This window comes from Ahaetulla prasina, chromosome 3 (assembly GCF_028640845.1).
Source record: "Ahaetulla prasina isolate Xishuangbanna chromosome 3, ASM2864084v1, whole genome shotgun sequence".
Lineage (NCBI taxonomy): Eukaryota > Metazoa > Chordata > Lepidosauria > Squamata > Colubridae > Ahaetulla > Ahaetulla prasina.
The window spans coordinates 41336826-41353098 of NC_080541.1; the positions used below are offsets into that span (position 1 = coordinate 41336826).

Consider the following 16273-nt stretch of genomic DNA (forward strand, 5'->3'; position numbering starts at 1 on the left):
CGTGTGATCGTTGCAGCCTTTTTTTTATGGGGGTGGGGGGAGTCCGTTTTTGCTCCCAGCAGGCTTCCCTGATGCCTGGGCTTCAGTTTTGGCCACAGCCCAATGCAAGCAAAAAAGAGCTTGGGGGGCATATGTAGCCCCCACCAAGCTCCATTTTTGCTAGCAGAGGGCTAGCAAAACAAACTAAAAACAAAACAAAAGGAAAAATGTTTCCCCTTTTGAGCATGCAAGAAGGGAGAGAAAAGGAGAAAGGGAAAGCGTAAAGACAAAGACAAAGAAGGAAAGATTGGAAGAGACAAGGAAGGAAAAATAAGAAAAGAGGGGAAGGTGGAAGAAAGGTGAATGAAAAGGGAACGAAAAAGAAGAAAAGGAGGGAGGGAGGGAGGGAGGAGAACAAACCTGGCACTAGACGCAGCTTCAGAGGCTAATCCAGGGCTGGAAGGGACCTGGAGGTCATCTAGTCCAACCCTGCTCCAGCAGGACATTGTTAGTAAGCTTCTGTCTTTTGATCCCCTAGTCACATGGTTACATAGCCACACCCACCCAGTCACATGACCCCCCACCACCACCAAGCCAAGCCCACCAAGCCAAACCCACAGAATTGGTAGCAAAAAAATTTAGATTTTACCCCTGCCTGAATTCCATTATTTAATCTCTTCTCACATTCACATTGTGTTGAAAAGAATAAAAAGTTCCTCTATTTTCTACCTGTTGCATTGAGTGAATAGGACTTTGTAGTTAACACTAAATATTCCATGAAATCTTCCTAATTTCAGCTCATTTAGATTACCCTGTGAATCACAAATTCTTTTCTGATCTGAAAATAACTCTTCTCAAAGACCACTTCTTAGAAATTTCAGAAGTGGGGGTATAGTGAACAGAGTAGAGCATAGGAAAGAATCTAGTCTAATTAAAGCTCATCTGATTTCTTTAGAACCATTACATGGTTTTTCATCTGATTTCAATAAGTTTTAACTTTTTTTGCTTACAGCTATGACAGCCAACTGAAAAAAAATCACATTATTTACATTATGCAAAGGAGAAAAAGTTACTTCAAGGCCCATTTCACATTCATATGTTTTCAATATATGTTTATTGAGCATTGATGAAAAACAGTCTAAAAACATTTGCGGTAATCATTTCATGGCTACTCAAGCCTATATTCATACATTACATCATAGTTCAAACAACGAGACAATACTATTTGAAACAAAGCTAGTCGTTATGATTTTATACAATTAGGCATACAAAAATAATTCTACATTTAGAAAATAAATCATTTCTCAATAAATTACAATATACTCTTTTTAAAAAGGTTTGTGTAGTAATAATAGTAATAATAATAGTTTGTGTAGTGTAATAATACGAAAGAGTTCTAAAAGAACAACTTTTTCATTTCTGAATTGTGAAAAACGTTTTGGCATCCTAAAAAATCATTGAATTTCAGACGGGCCAATATCTTTATAGTAGTCATTGACCAGGATCTCACATCATGTAAAGGTGTAAGACTGTGTGTGTGTGTGTGTGTGTGTGTGTGTGTGTGTGTGTGTGTGCATGTGCCTGTGTGCACGCGTGCATGCGTGTGTGTGTGTGTGTATGTGTGTGTGTAAAAAACAATCAAAGCCACTGTCCTGGGTAAAACCAGGAACATCCATGAGTACATCAGTAAGATGGCACCCAAAGATGAGCTGCTAAAAGAATACCTGAGGCAGCAGCGGAAAAAATATCAAGCAGAGGAAGCCCCATGGCAAATCAAGACCCTGCATGGGATGTACCATCGACAAATATCTGAGGTGGCAGTCACTGGAAAATCCTACCAGTGGCTGGAAAGGGCTGGACTAAAATACAGCACTGGGCAGTGATCTTAGAAGCATGAGAGCAGTCACTAAGCACCAGATCCCTACAAGCCATGTCTACCACACTAGATAGGATCCAAGGTGCAGACTGTAGAGAGAAACCCCTGAAACAGTTCAGCATAAAGTGGCAGGGTACAAGTGGCAGGCAGGAAAAGCATATACTGAGCAGCACAACCAAGTAGGTGACACTGTATACTGGAGCTTCTGCATTAGTGTATGGACTAGAATTTCCTAAATCCAGGTGGGAGATTCCACAGAAGATTGTGGACAATAAGAAAGCTAAGACCCTGTGGTACTTCCAGAACCAGATAGATGGGCAGGTACCTGCCAGTCAACTAGACAATGTGGTAGTAAACAAGGACCGGAAGACAGCAGTGTGATAGATGTAACAGTGCCAAGTGTCACTATCATCAAGAAGAGTATGAAAAGATGGAGAAGTGCCAGGACCCAAAGGAGTGAGAGGATGTGAAAAGTAAAGTCCAAAGTGGTCCTGATGGTGGTAGGAGCACTCAGGGCTATGATTTTTAAGATGGGACAATGTTTCCAACAGATTGAAGGAACAACAGAGTTCTCTGTGCAGAAGAGTGCAGTGTTAGAAACAGCTGAGATATTGTGCAGAGCCCTCATATTCCCAAGCCTCTTGTAGAGAACCCAAAATTGAGGAAAACGCATATTACCCATTTGGATCAGAAGGCATTTAAAATAATCAATACCTGATAGGTGTTGGCTGGGCTTGGAAGTCAAATTTGATGAGTTCAGGTTAGTTTGTAGAATAAGACTACCGGGGAAATTCAACAGTTAAGCTTTAAGCTTCCCAGAAAAACACAAGGCAAACAGTAATAAAGGTTTGTTTCCCAATAGCTTACAAGCCTCTGCACATCTACTTAGAATAGCATAGAATAGAATAACAGAGTTGGAAGGAACCTTGGAGATCTTCTAGTCCAACCCCTTGCTTAGGCAGGAAACCGTACACCATTTCAGACAAATGGTTATTCAATCTCTTCTTTAAAATTTCCAGTGTTGGAGCATTTACAACTTCTGGAGGCAAGTATTCCACTGATTAATTGTTCTGTCAGGAAATTTCTCCTTAGTTCTAAGTTGCTTCTCTCCTTAATTAGTTTCCACCCATTGCTAATTAGGAATGAACGCTCCATGGATCCATTGGTTAACAGGTATCAGCAGTCACAACCTTTTCTGTAGTAGCAGGTCTCCCCTGAATTATTATGTTCAAGGGGTTCATTAATGATACACACAATCATCATGCCAATCCTTTTCATTATCTCTATATTTTACCTAGTAATTTTACTGAAATCAGATTTGCATTCTGCTACACATTTTTAATAGTTAAGATGACATATGATATGAAGGGACAACATATTAATGCTCTTCCGTGATTATTCAAAGGCATTGCAAAGAAGGCACAGCTTTCAAATATTAACATCCACAAATATCTCAATTCAGGCATTGAGCAAAAATTATAAAAACAAAAAACAAAAACAAAAAAGCAAGGCTCTTTTTATTCTGTCCGGATCAAAGTTCTCTACCCTGAGTTTTTCAAAGATTGTTAATGCAGTGCTTATAATATAAAAGAACCATTGATCAATATCACAATGTTTTTTGTTTTGGAAGCGATTGCTGCGAAATAACTGTAACTTGGTTTGGAGATATCTTGTATTCCTGGCCAGAACCTTGTGGAGGTGAAGGTAGTGGAGTTTCAGGAGTTGCTGGAAAAGAATTTGAAAAGAAATTATCAATAATCAAATCAAAGCTGTGCTAGTAGTGTGGAGTGGGCGTGGGAGCAATAACCAGCATTGGCTGAACTGAATTATAAATAACTACAACTTTTATTTGTTACCACTCACACAGTTTGGTACAGCACTGAAGTAGGATCCAATAATTAAGTAATCTGACTCTTGGCTAATTCCATTAGGTCAGCTGCAATAATACTGAAAGAATCAGATGTCCATCTAGTGCAAATCACTAAGCCTCAAGTTATCTTGCAATCTGGATGGTTTGCAAATGACAATCACAACAGGACCCCCAAACTTAAAACAGAAATGAAAAGCAGGCAATTCTGGGACCAGTAGCAAATTCCTGTAAAATAAATTTGTTCAGATTTCTTCTGTGTGTAAGAGAGTGTGAATTTTAGAAACAGAACGGTAATGTGGAAGGACAGAAAGAGAAAGGTTTTATCTGTCTATTTTTAATCCAGGTCCTAGCATGCTTCATCTTCTAGAATCCATAACAGATTAAACATGAAAAAATGTAGACTCAGCCTAAAAATAATGTCTATCCCTAATGTTAAGTAACACTCCAGTATAGTTTAACTATGTTATGAGATAATCATAACTGCCCAGCATCTATTGATATTTGATGATGATGATGATGATCTTGATAATATGACCCAAATAATATCAGTGTCGGACTCTTTGTTGATTCAATTGACTCTAATGATTTGGGACCTACCTAAGAACCTAAGAATAACAGAAGTATCACAGTAAAATGTACACTGTTCCAAATAGGATTGTCTTTTGCAAAATTAGCAATGCCAAGTCCAGTAATCTTAAAATTTCTAAATATATTGTGAATTCTATTGTTTTCCATTAAGAGTTCCAGTTACATTTGGCAGCTGATGGTTGTTTTTCATCTAATTATCAACTATCAGCAAGTATTGTGAATCACATATTCTTTTTATAGCCTTATTGTCTGATATATTATGTCCATATCAATTTGAAAATCAAAATGCAACAAAAATTTGAATTTCAAATCCCACAGAATACTAGAATGAAAATGATCACTTGATGAATCCTGAAACTGTATGTGAAAACATTATTTTTTTATAAAACTGGGGGAAATTTCTGGACCAACTGGCATTGAAGAAAAAAGATTTCTTCCTTCTATATGACATGAGTATGTGGGGAATTATGGAATGAAAATTCCTTGAGATTACTGTCAAAAGTAAGAGTAATTAATTGATTAATTAAGCATAATTATTTAATTAAACATAATTAATTATTTAGTAATTAATTAACTACACTTATAATCTAATGATCTATTGTTCATCAACTTACCTATCTGCTCCATATGAGCAGAAGCTGTTACTGTACTTATAAGCAGAGTTTGCCCAGTAACTGGATCCTGGGCTAGATGAGGATGAATTGACTGGAGATTAGTAGCATCATTAAATGTACCTGCAACATTGTCATCAAATAAGTATCAATGCAAGTGAATGGGTTGTTACTATCCAAAATATGCTTCTCTAATCAAAAAGAAATTTAGCATCCCATTTATGGGGACAAAGGTAAATATGAAAATCAGTCTACGTTAGCTGCAATCTAACAATTAGCTAAACATGAAAGCACAGGTGATCAGTGTTGTTCATGAAAAAGAAGGTCATAAACTTAGAAGTTCGGAGGAACTTTAAGTCTATGTACTGTAATAATAATGAACTTGTTATTTAAACACAGCAAAAGTAGAACCCATCATATTATATATATAAACCATTTTGTACTGATTCAAACCTTTGGCCAACCTGAATATTATTATTATTATTATAGCATCGGCAATTCTTTTATGATTTCTCTCCAGTCATAATAAACATGAGCATAAATCAATCAACTTACTAACCTCCAAGCAACATTTCTTGAAGTAAACTGTCAATTTTAATCATACCAAACAGTTTTACAAATTGTATTTGCTCAATCATTTGCCAGGTGATACTCTGGACTGTAGGCAGAAGCAACAGGAGTTCTCCAAAGCGTCCTCTGGAATCATATTGGTGATCATTGATGTAATCCTCCAAACTCATTTGAACTTGAAATCTCATGTTCCTGATCTTCATTGAGTTAGTCAGTCCCTTTGCATCTTCAAATGGCAGAGAAACGTTACATAAATATACAACACACAACTGGAGAACTTCACTGAATCTTAGAATTACTCTACTGACTTTCCTGTAATGAGTCTACTCTACTGGCTCTAAGAAGATGAGTGAAGAACTGTTACAAATGGATCACAGAGTTCCTTTTGCCATGCTATGTTTAATTGGGTGGGAGTTAGCACATCATGTGAACTTGCTAATTGCTAACCTTCACAATTAACCAGATGATGGTATTTTTACTTGAACAATCCCAGGCAGTTTGAACTAAATTCAATCCTTCCAGTGATCCATGCCATATAAGCTATTTATTAATATATTTAATGATTCTAAATAAGAATAAGAATAAAATAAAGCTGAAAAGAGACCTAGAAAAAAAGGGGGGCCTACTGAGAACTCAGTTACCTGCTTTTATTTTTATTAGGGGGGCATTATTCTCATGAAGAACCGTAAAAAAAACCAGAAAGAAAGAAGTAGGGGTCTCTGTGGCTCAGACTGCTAATGCAGTCTGTTATTAACAGTAGCTGCTTGCAATTACTGCAGGTTCTAGTCCCACCAGGCCCAAGGTTGACTAAGCCTTCCATCCTTTATAAGGTAGGTAAAATGAGGACCCAGATTGTTGGGGACAATAAATTGACTTTGTATATAAATATACAAATAGGATGAAGACTATTGCTAACATAGTGTAAGCCACCCTGAGTCTTCAGAAAAGGGTGGGATATAAATGCAAATTAAAAAAAAAGTAGGAAGAAAAGACCTCCATGACAGTATCAGCCCTGACAGTTTCATCACTATTTCTTTTTCCTTAATTTGCTTCTTTTTTTTTTTTAAAGACAGAAAATGGCAGACTTCCAACCTCTTTTATGTAAGTAGGGAGGACTGAAAAAAGAGCCACTGCATTAAAGACCCAGTTATCCAGGTATCTGTGCTGGCAACATTATTATTATTTATTATTATTATTTATTAGATTTTTATACTGCCCTTCTCCCGAAGGACTCAGGGCGGTGTACAGCCAAAAATAAAAACAGTAACAAATACAATGTAAAATAAACAGTTAAAAAACTTATTATAAAATTGGGCAAAAATTTAAAACATATTAAAAATTTAAAACCCATTAAAATACATCCAAAAAATTAAAATTTAAAATTTAAGCCAACCCCGCGCGAGTAAATAAATACGTCTTCAGCTCGCGGCGAAAGGTCCGAAGGTCAGGCAATTGGCGCAAGCCAGGGGGAAGTTCGTTCCAGAGAGTAGGAGCCTCCACAGAGAAGGCTCTTCCCCTGGGCGCCGCCAGCCAACATTGCTTGGCGGACGGCACCCTAAGGAGTCCCTCTCTGTGTGAGCGTACGGGTCGGTGGGAGGCATGTGGAACAGCAGGCGGTCCCGTAAGTACATACAGAATATGTTGATTAAAAAAGTTATATTGCATAAACTAAGCAATGTTTATATTTGGAAAGAACATTTATGTCTTAAAACGATAACTTGTGATTATAAAGAGCAAAGAAAAACAACCTTGCACATGCTTAGACACACTTTCCTAATTTAAGATTTTTAGTATTATTTCTGTCACAGAAAATATTAAGCCATGTTGTTATGGAAAAAGCTCTGACACTTTCTGGAATGAAGCTGCAGATGATAGAAGGAAACAGATAAATGAACATTGAATATGTCTGCTGCCTCAAGTTGTTTATAAAAAAATAATAAAGTTGAAATATAAATACATGCATGCATACATACATACATACATACTGTACATACATACGATTGTCTGCACCTGCCTAAGATACCAGCAGGATGAACACTGAATCTGAAGAATTTATCTTGAACAATCCAGAGCTAGTGGCAAGAAATATGTTACTCAGAGAAAGCTGGCAACAGATAAGCTCTCAAGGCCAGCCAAGGGAGAGAACCCTAAGGTCTCACACGTAGACAATTTATTTATTTATTTATTTATTTATTTATTTGATTTCTATACCGCCCTTCTCCCGAAGGACTCAGGGCGGTGTACAGGCAAGAATAAAACAGATGGTACAATATACAAATTTAAAATGCAGTTAAAAAACTTATTTTAAAATTGGCCTGAGAAGTAAAATATATAATAAGCTAAAAAACCCCATTTAAAATTAATTTCTAAGAATTTAAAAATTTGTTAAAATCAATTTAAGCCAGCCCCGCGCGAATAAAAAGATGTGTCTTCAGTTTATATTCAATTAAGGGCAAAATGTATTGCCTGCTCTCCATCAGTTTCCAAAGCTGCCTTCTCTTTCTGTTAGTCCTTTGTTTAGGATTTGGTGACACACCTAAGGCAGGGTTGTCATAAAACCTTTTCATTTCTCAACTGGCACGAGGATTGAAAACCTAAAATATCCATTATAAATCTGATGTTGTCCAGATAATTCCCAGCCAGCGTGCTGATGTTTCAAAATAAGTTAAAATAAAATCCTGTGAATCCCAAACATATAAAGACCTAGCTGACAAACTAGATGACTCATAATATCTCTGTTTATACTTAGAAAGCAACAATTTTTGTTACATTTGGAAATGAAATTCTGAAATATACCTGGATCAAAAAATACAATTGCTTTTAGGCACGCATATTCATTATCATCAATCTGAATTTCTTGAAACGGTTTAACGAGTTCATCCAGGATCCGGTTTGCTACTCTGCTAATCTCAGTTTCAGAACTGTTGCGATGGATGACAAAATCATTACCTTAAGAAATAAAATCAGATCAAAATTATTAATGATATCTGTAGCTTAAAACTACAGAGCCAATTACCATTTCCACCTCCCAGGACATTTGAATGAATAAATATACCTTGTTGTATTTTTTCCCCACGTTATGTGCCACCAATAATCTGCTTAATTATATAACCATACCAATATAATATCACTTCATTTCATAATTATGTACTCATCTAAATATGTGTATTTTTGAAGAGAAATCTGAATAAAATAGATCTATATATAGAACAGCTGAAAGGCAAATACAGTGCAAATTCATGTCCTGTCACAGATTTCCCAAAAGCGTTTGTTTGACTGCTCTGAAGAACAAAATCCTACATGTTCCATTTGCCTGTGGTCAATTGCTGGAGGTAGTGATTATATGTTCAAAGCTGAGAATAAGACGTTACCTACTGATGGTAGAAACCTTTTCAACTTTCAGTTAAGTATTGAGGGCAAAGGAGGGGAGCTCCTGTACGAACCAGCAGGGTCTAGCAGGGCCATATGAATATTTTTATCCCCAAGGAATATGTCCAATAACAGAGAAAAGGAATAAGGCAAAGGTTATGCAAACCATATGCAATGGATTGGGAAATGAGCCAAAATGTTTTCTTCTGCCAATCATGAGGAGAAATAAATCCCTCATTTCAAGGGTCATGCTTGTAGAAAAGGAAAACAGGTCCAGAAGCAATACTATTTTGGGTGTTTTTCTCGAAGTAAAATGTCCCTTGGAGTAATTATAACCACAATAACAACAACATCAGCTACTTTATCTGCAAAATAAAATTTATAATGTATGGTAGCAATAGTAAACTCTGATTCACTTTTTAAAGTAAGGAGAATTATTATTTTTATGCAGAAGAACAGTCCTGGCTTAGGATTTAGTAAAAAAAACCCACACACCCTGTTTTGTTATGTACTGTTAATTCTGGATATAGATTGAAACACTCCAAACTGAAGTCCTATGCATATTTTTCAGTAAACATAGTTAGGGTTTTATCGATAATAAGCCAAAATAAATATAACCTAACCTAAAAGAATGATGTCTTTGTAAGCCATAGACCTTTTTGCTGCTCCAAGTAAAAGATGTTCTCCAGCATGCGCTCTTAACAGGGCAACCTTGGGTATAAAAAAAACAGCAGATAAACATCAGTAAAAAATGTACATAAAATATTAAAACAGAACACTAAAGGAAATCAGAATGGAATTAGGATAATCAGGCTTATAGCAGTTCCTATTATGTTTAAAGTCTTCTTCTCCACCACCACCCCCAAAAAAATATTGAAGAAGTGAGGCTTCACTTCAAAAATCTATTTGAAAATTTATCTTTTCTTTTAAAGAATTCATTTTCCTGATAATTTGTTTCCTGAACATTTTTTATATCTAAATATCTCACGAAAATCAGGCAATGGCACTGAATTCATATTACTTTAAGCAATACCACATTTCTGACATCAATACAATTGAATGTGTCCAGAAATACTTTACAAGAAGAGTACTCCACTCCTCTGAATACAACAAAATACCTTATGCCACCAGACTTGAAATCCTGGGTTTAGAAAATTTAGAACTACGTCACCTTCGACATGACCTGAGTTTAACTCATAGAATCATCTATTACAAAGTCCTTCCTGTCGAAGACTACTTCAGCTTCAATTGCAACAATACAAGAGCACACAATAGATTTAAGCTTAATGTTAACCGCTCCAATCTTGACTGCAGAAAATATGACTTCAGTAATATAATTGTTAATGCTTGGAATACACTACCTGACTGTGGTCTCTTCCCAAAATCCCCAAAGCTTCAACCAAAAACTGTCTACTATTGACCTTACCCCATTCCTAAGAGGTCTGTAAGGGGCATGCATAAGAGCACAAACGTGCCTGCCGTTCCTGTCCTATTGTTTCCTTTTGTTGTATCCAATAAATATAGTTATTACATACTCATACTCATATATATGCTTATATATTGTATGGTTGTTTCATGCTTATGCTTATATATACTGTGTAACAAAATAAATAAATAAAATAAATAATGATAGCTAGATTCATAGAATTTCTTGAAGCCCATAAAATCTTGGATATGGCCCTCAGAGACTTCCCAAACTCATCACAAATAGCCATTATCTTCCTGTCTAATGAGGCAGAAAGTGGATATGTATTGTGAGGCACCCAGAATTGCTCCTGATAGAGAGATGGGTGGCATATAAGTTTAATAAATAAATATATTGTGTTTGAATCATTCCTGATCTTTAAAAACAATAGAATGTATCCATACTGTACATTTGCCTATTGAGAAACAAGCCCTAATCAATTCCACATGGTTTATTCATGGCTACATGAACATAAGATAACAGTCTAAATAACCTTGGACCAGAAGAGGAAATTATTAAAAAAAATATTAAATATAGTCACATTAACTTACCGTATAAACAAAAAATAGTTATTTATTAATTAATTAATTTTAAATTGAATTGAAATTTAGTATTTCTCTTTCTATCTCTTTTTTGCTCTATGTTGTTTTGCTCTATGTTATTTTCATTTATGGTGTACAAATGTCAATAGCTATGAACAACAGTTGACTAATGAAAGACAGAACTATAGTTTGTTCACACCAACATGACTTCAACTATTTTTCCCTCTTGCTCTCCTGAGATCTGATGTAGTTATTCCTCCTGAACATACTAGGTTCATGCTCCCAATCCTTCTTTGCAAAGGAAATAATCTGGGGGTTTTGCCATAGAGTGAAACTAAATGCCAATTTAACACATGGCTTACAACTATGTATATTTTGTCATAGATACATTTTCTTTTTTCTCTGCATGGCAGAGGGAAGGCAAAGGGGGAGACAAAGGGGGGGGAAATGAACATGAAAAAAGATATTTCTAATTCTCAACATGATTAAGAATTTTAATTTTCTTCTCAGAATAATTTGACTGTTGGTGATATAGCTGTATTATTTTTAATTACACTTTTTTCCAGCACTTTGGAGCTTTCCCAGTTTGAAAATAATAGGAATTCTACATGATGCCTTATTTTGGGGTTTCACTGAAGTGCGGGAAGTCAGTCAATTGACTTCAATTGACTAATGAAAGATAAAACTTTCATATGCAGTTTTTGTAGTAAATTGTATTCCAACTGAAAACAAGTTCATCAAATTCTAATCGAAAAGTAAAAAAAAAATTTTTCCCTGCAATGCAACAGTGGATTTTCCAAAATCATACTTTTTTTTCCCCAGCAATCATATTTTTCCTTGACTTTCTGCTGAAGGCTTGGGTGGCTCCATCTTATGTTGCAGGGAACTTTGGAATCTGATCCTGGTTGACATTACTCTGGGGCTGAATCCTACCACACTTCTTTCTCAGATTCCATAACTAGGTCTACATGAATATAAGCTTAAAGATCCTTAGTTTGATTTTAAAACATAGAATGATATTCTCCCCAAACTGAGAGAAAGCATGTTAAATTGGTGCTTTAATTATTTCATACCTGGTCATCCAGCCGCAGTTCACAGAAGGCTGGAATATATTTTGCCCATTCTACAAGAACCAAGAGCTGTTGCTTCATAGATTCACAAATATCAGTAATACCCGCAATTTTCTTAACACTGATGTCAGTAGTGCCAACATTTAAACTTGAAAGAGGAATCTGGGTGACACAAAGACTCAAATTGGTTAAAGATTCAAAAGGCGGCACCAGGCTTGATAATAGTTGCCGTTTATAAATGTAGATATAAATTAAGTTAAATAAGTTTCAGAATTCAGAAATTCTGTTTTATTAACTTTCTATTTCTGAGTATATTCAGAAATTCTATTCAAAACTCATGTATTTATTATTTAATATGCTTCCATTCCATTCTCATATATTACATCTTAAATTACTTATTCATTATTAAACACAAAAATAAATTAGAATAATATAAAACATTCATTAAAATAGTTGTAAGTCAAGGACTTACAACTATAAGGGGAAAGAATATAAAGAATGTAAAAAATAGAAAGATGATAAAGATTGAAGGTACAGAAAAAGGTTGACTAAAATTGTATCTACTTTTTGATGAATTTATAAAATCTTCCAATCTACTAATTAAAGCACACATAAAAAACAGAACTATAAAATAAAATGAAATAAAATAAATAAAATTTAAAAATAGTTAACAATTACCATTAATCATTAAAAAATTACAGGTAGCCCTTGACTTACAACTATTTGTTTAACAATGGTTCAAAATTACGATCATCTCACAAAAAGTGCTTAATGGGATCAAAGATCAGGCCTACATATTAATTCTGTTTCAATAGAGAGTTATCCTTTAGGATGTTTTTTTGAAGACAGTGGATCTCCAAGTGCATCTGCAGCTCCACAGATGATACTGTGGCAAAATGTGCTCCAGATTCCAAAGGGGAAGAGCAGAAATAAGAGACAGCTTAGACTGTTTGGTTGGGAGGAAGGAAGAGGGTTAAATCAGCTCCTCCCTAGAGGTTATCACAGTATATATATAATGATGCAAGTGGTTTACTTTAGTTGGGTTAAGATTTCTGACTATAGGTATGGAACAATAAAGGAAAGTGCTTAGAAGTAAATTTGTGTGTCTTTCTTGATTAGGGAGGCTTGACAGATACCCATCTTGTTCATATGCAGTACAATAGAAACAACTGTTCAGAAACAGCTAAAGGATTGTAGAAGAAGAAGAAAAACCTGATGAGTTGGGAGTCAAAGCTAAAGCAATTTCAAAGAAAACAAAATGTTTTAGAAAGAAGACATGATAAATGTCTGTTGGTTCAGACACAAAGACGAAGAGTAAGAAAAAGGAAACATAAGTAGAAGTATTTTATCTCCTGCTATATATGAAGATGTTTATGTATTATATAGTAAGGCTTTGTATATTATATCACATCATATCGCCTTTATGGTAATAGTTTTCACCAATAGAGCAAAAGTATTTAGAGTAGATCTTGCAGTCCTTGACCTTCCTCTGATTTCTTCAGGCATACTCCAAGTGGTTGGAGAAACATTTCATAAGGACTCCTTACAGATTATACCTGCTGGCGATAATGGTATCCTTCTCATCTGAAACATTAAGTTAACTATATTGAATGTGAAAAGTGCATTGAATGATATTACAAAATAAGCTGAATAAAATTAGAATTCTCTTCGGAGAGCCTTCTTGCCTTATTTCGTTATTACAAATGCAGAAAAAATAGATAGGTTATAAATAATGGACTCCAAGAGTATTCAAGAGATTGAGGTGACTCTTTAGGCATGGATGGTAGATTACTATACCTGACGAGAAAGCACTTCAGCCTGGGACAGTGTGTTAATAGAAGGAGGAGCATTGCCATCAGACGTGCTTCGTCTGGTACTTATTCGGTCCCGTTCATTTTGAACAGCTAGAGAAGGAGAAGAAGTGGAAGAACAAGAAAACATAAGGTATTCCTATTTCTTTGCATACAAAGAATTGCATTGAATTGTGTTTCAAAGTCATATAAATTTAAGGATGGTCTTATCCATACTTTGCCATGGAGAAGAATGACATCTGTGCTTTAATTGTTAATTCTGGCAATTGTAATCTATATATTGTTCCTAAATTACTAATTTCTACTTAGAGCAAACACTATCTGAACAGGAAGCTGTGGCTTTCTTTTCTTTCTTTTACTTTTTTAAAAATATAATAATTCCATCTTCAATTAAACAGTGTGTTGTCCAAGTACAAATATCTTTGTAAAATGATAATCAAGATTTGCAACAATATTAATTATATTAGCATTAATACAATAATATTAAAATGATATTAAACATAATAATCATAACATTTACTTCTCTCTCTTAACATATCTTCTTTATTTCACTAATCTTTTTCTTTGTTTCCGTTTCTGACTTCCATTTTGTTAACCATTGACAAAATAAGTCCCATGTCATATAATATTCAGTTTAATCTTTCTTCTTAATTGTAAGCATTAATCTATTCATTTCTGCACATTCTAATATTTCGTGATCACATTCTCATCTGTGGAGATCTCTTCACTTTTCCAATTTTGTGCAAATACAATTCTAGCTGCAGTTAATATATGAATAATTAAATATGCATTCCCCTGTATTTTTTGGGTAAAATCCCCAACAAGAATATTTCTAGCTTTAAATCACTATGCTGTTTTATCATTTTTTACATCCATGTATGTATTTTTGTCCAATATTTTTTTTGCTTTTAAACATGTCCACCACATATGATAATACGACCTAAGAAGCTGTGTTCGTTCTCTCTCTCTCTCTCTCTCTCTCTCTCTCTCTCTCTCTCTCTCACACACACACACACACACACACACACACACACACACATATGCTTTTAAAAAATAGGGTGTGCCTCTGTATATGTGTGTATGCCAAGAAAACTGCAGGGACTTGTCCATATAGTTTCTAAGACTAAGAGGCACACACACACAGGCCTGAGGTGACATGCACAGAAATCACACAAATGAAAGCTAATTTGTCTTAGAGGCTGATGATTCATAAGACAGGAAAAACATACTGATTTTAAAAAGATTGAAATAAGTTGATCAATATGTTGATGAAGAAATGAAAGGCACAATGATTGTACATTGCATTAGTGACAGAATTAACAATTACTCCCTTTTAATTAATCAACTGGCTAAAAGATTTGAATGGGGGGTGATTTTAAAAAAAATATTTTAAGGTAATTGTGTCATCTCAAAATAGAGATTTCAGAGGAATATAATTCACAAGGAAGCAAATTACTTGTAGAATAGGTTGGGGAAGCAGTCAATCATATCATAGCTTATTTAGAGACATTTAAACTTCCGATACTTGGGCACTAAAATGGATTTCTCCTACAATAGGTTTAAATATACTCTATCCACACTTTTTCAAGCTGGAGGAAAATAAATTCTTCATCACCCAATACTTTTTATACCTTCTGTCTCAGTGCTTTGAATTCTTGAGGAGAACCAAAGAAACCATTCCTGCACTTAAAAAGCAAACACATACACACAAACACATAGATGTTACCAATGCCATAATTATGCCATAATGCCAGGGAAATTGAGACACTGCCTAGGATTTGCTTTTATTTGTATTCATGTTTCTGAGGAATGCCTGATATTGCCTGTCTGCAAACAGAAATATACTTGTTGGGACATGAGATAATTTAGCTGTATCACCTAATTATGTTCCAATAAATATGGCACAGTGGCTCAGCGATTAAGACTCTGGGCTTGTCAGCAGGAAAGCTGGCAGCCCAGGTTTGAGACCCAAATGTCACATGACAGAGTGAGTTCCCATCCTTGCCCCACCTCCTGCCAACCTAGCAGTTTGAAAGCATATAAATGCAAGTAGATAAATAGGTATCACTTTGGTGGGAAAGTAACAGCGCTCCATCACTTCATGCTGGCCACATGACCGCGGAAAAGTCTTCAGACAGTGCTGGCTCAATGACATTGAAACGGGGATGAGCTCCGCCCCCTATAGTCAGCAACGACTCCTTTTTTTATATATATTCCAATGAAAATTAACCGAGCTCTTTGTTTTCAACATTTAAGAGTATTTATTCTAATGGATGTTTCTCAATGTTTTCAATTGAAAATTTTAAAGCTATTTTGATATGGCTATCGTAATGTTAATTCATTCATTTTGGTTCTTGTTTATTATCCAAGTTTAATGTTGAAAGCCTGAATATAAATGGCTCATGTAAATATTTTTTTATCACAAAACTCCAAGATATTTGCATGGAAATCATAGAACACTGAAACATAGACTGAAATATTAAACAGCCAGTAAACATTCTTTTTCTGACTTTTATAACATT

General features: G+C 35.1%; 1 protein-coding gene across 1 annotated transcript in view; it reads right to left on the bottom strand.

Moving 5' to 3' along the window:
• Positions 1-3461: 3461 nt before the first annotated feature.
• Positions 3462-16273, bottom strand: part of HNF4G (hepatocyte nuclear factor 4 gamma) — a 79815-nt gene continuing 67003 nt past the window's right edge. The window contains exons 4-10 of the mRNA XM_058178450.1: positions 13738-13844; positions 11944-12102; positions 9487-9574; positions 8291-8443; positions 5484-5720; positions 4928-5047; positions 3462-3580 (exon numbers count right to left, since the gene is read on the bottom strand). Coding sequence (XP_058034433.1) covers positions 3462-3580; positions 4928-5047; positions 5484-5720; positions 8291-8443; positions 9487-9574; positions 11944-12102; positions 13738-13844 — 983 coding nt within the window. The remainder of the gene's footprint in view (positions 3581-4927; positions 5048-5483; positions 5721-8290; positions 8444-9486; positions 9575-11943; positions 12103-13737; positions 13845-16273) is intronic.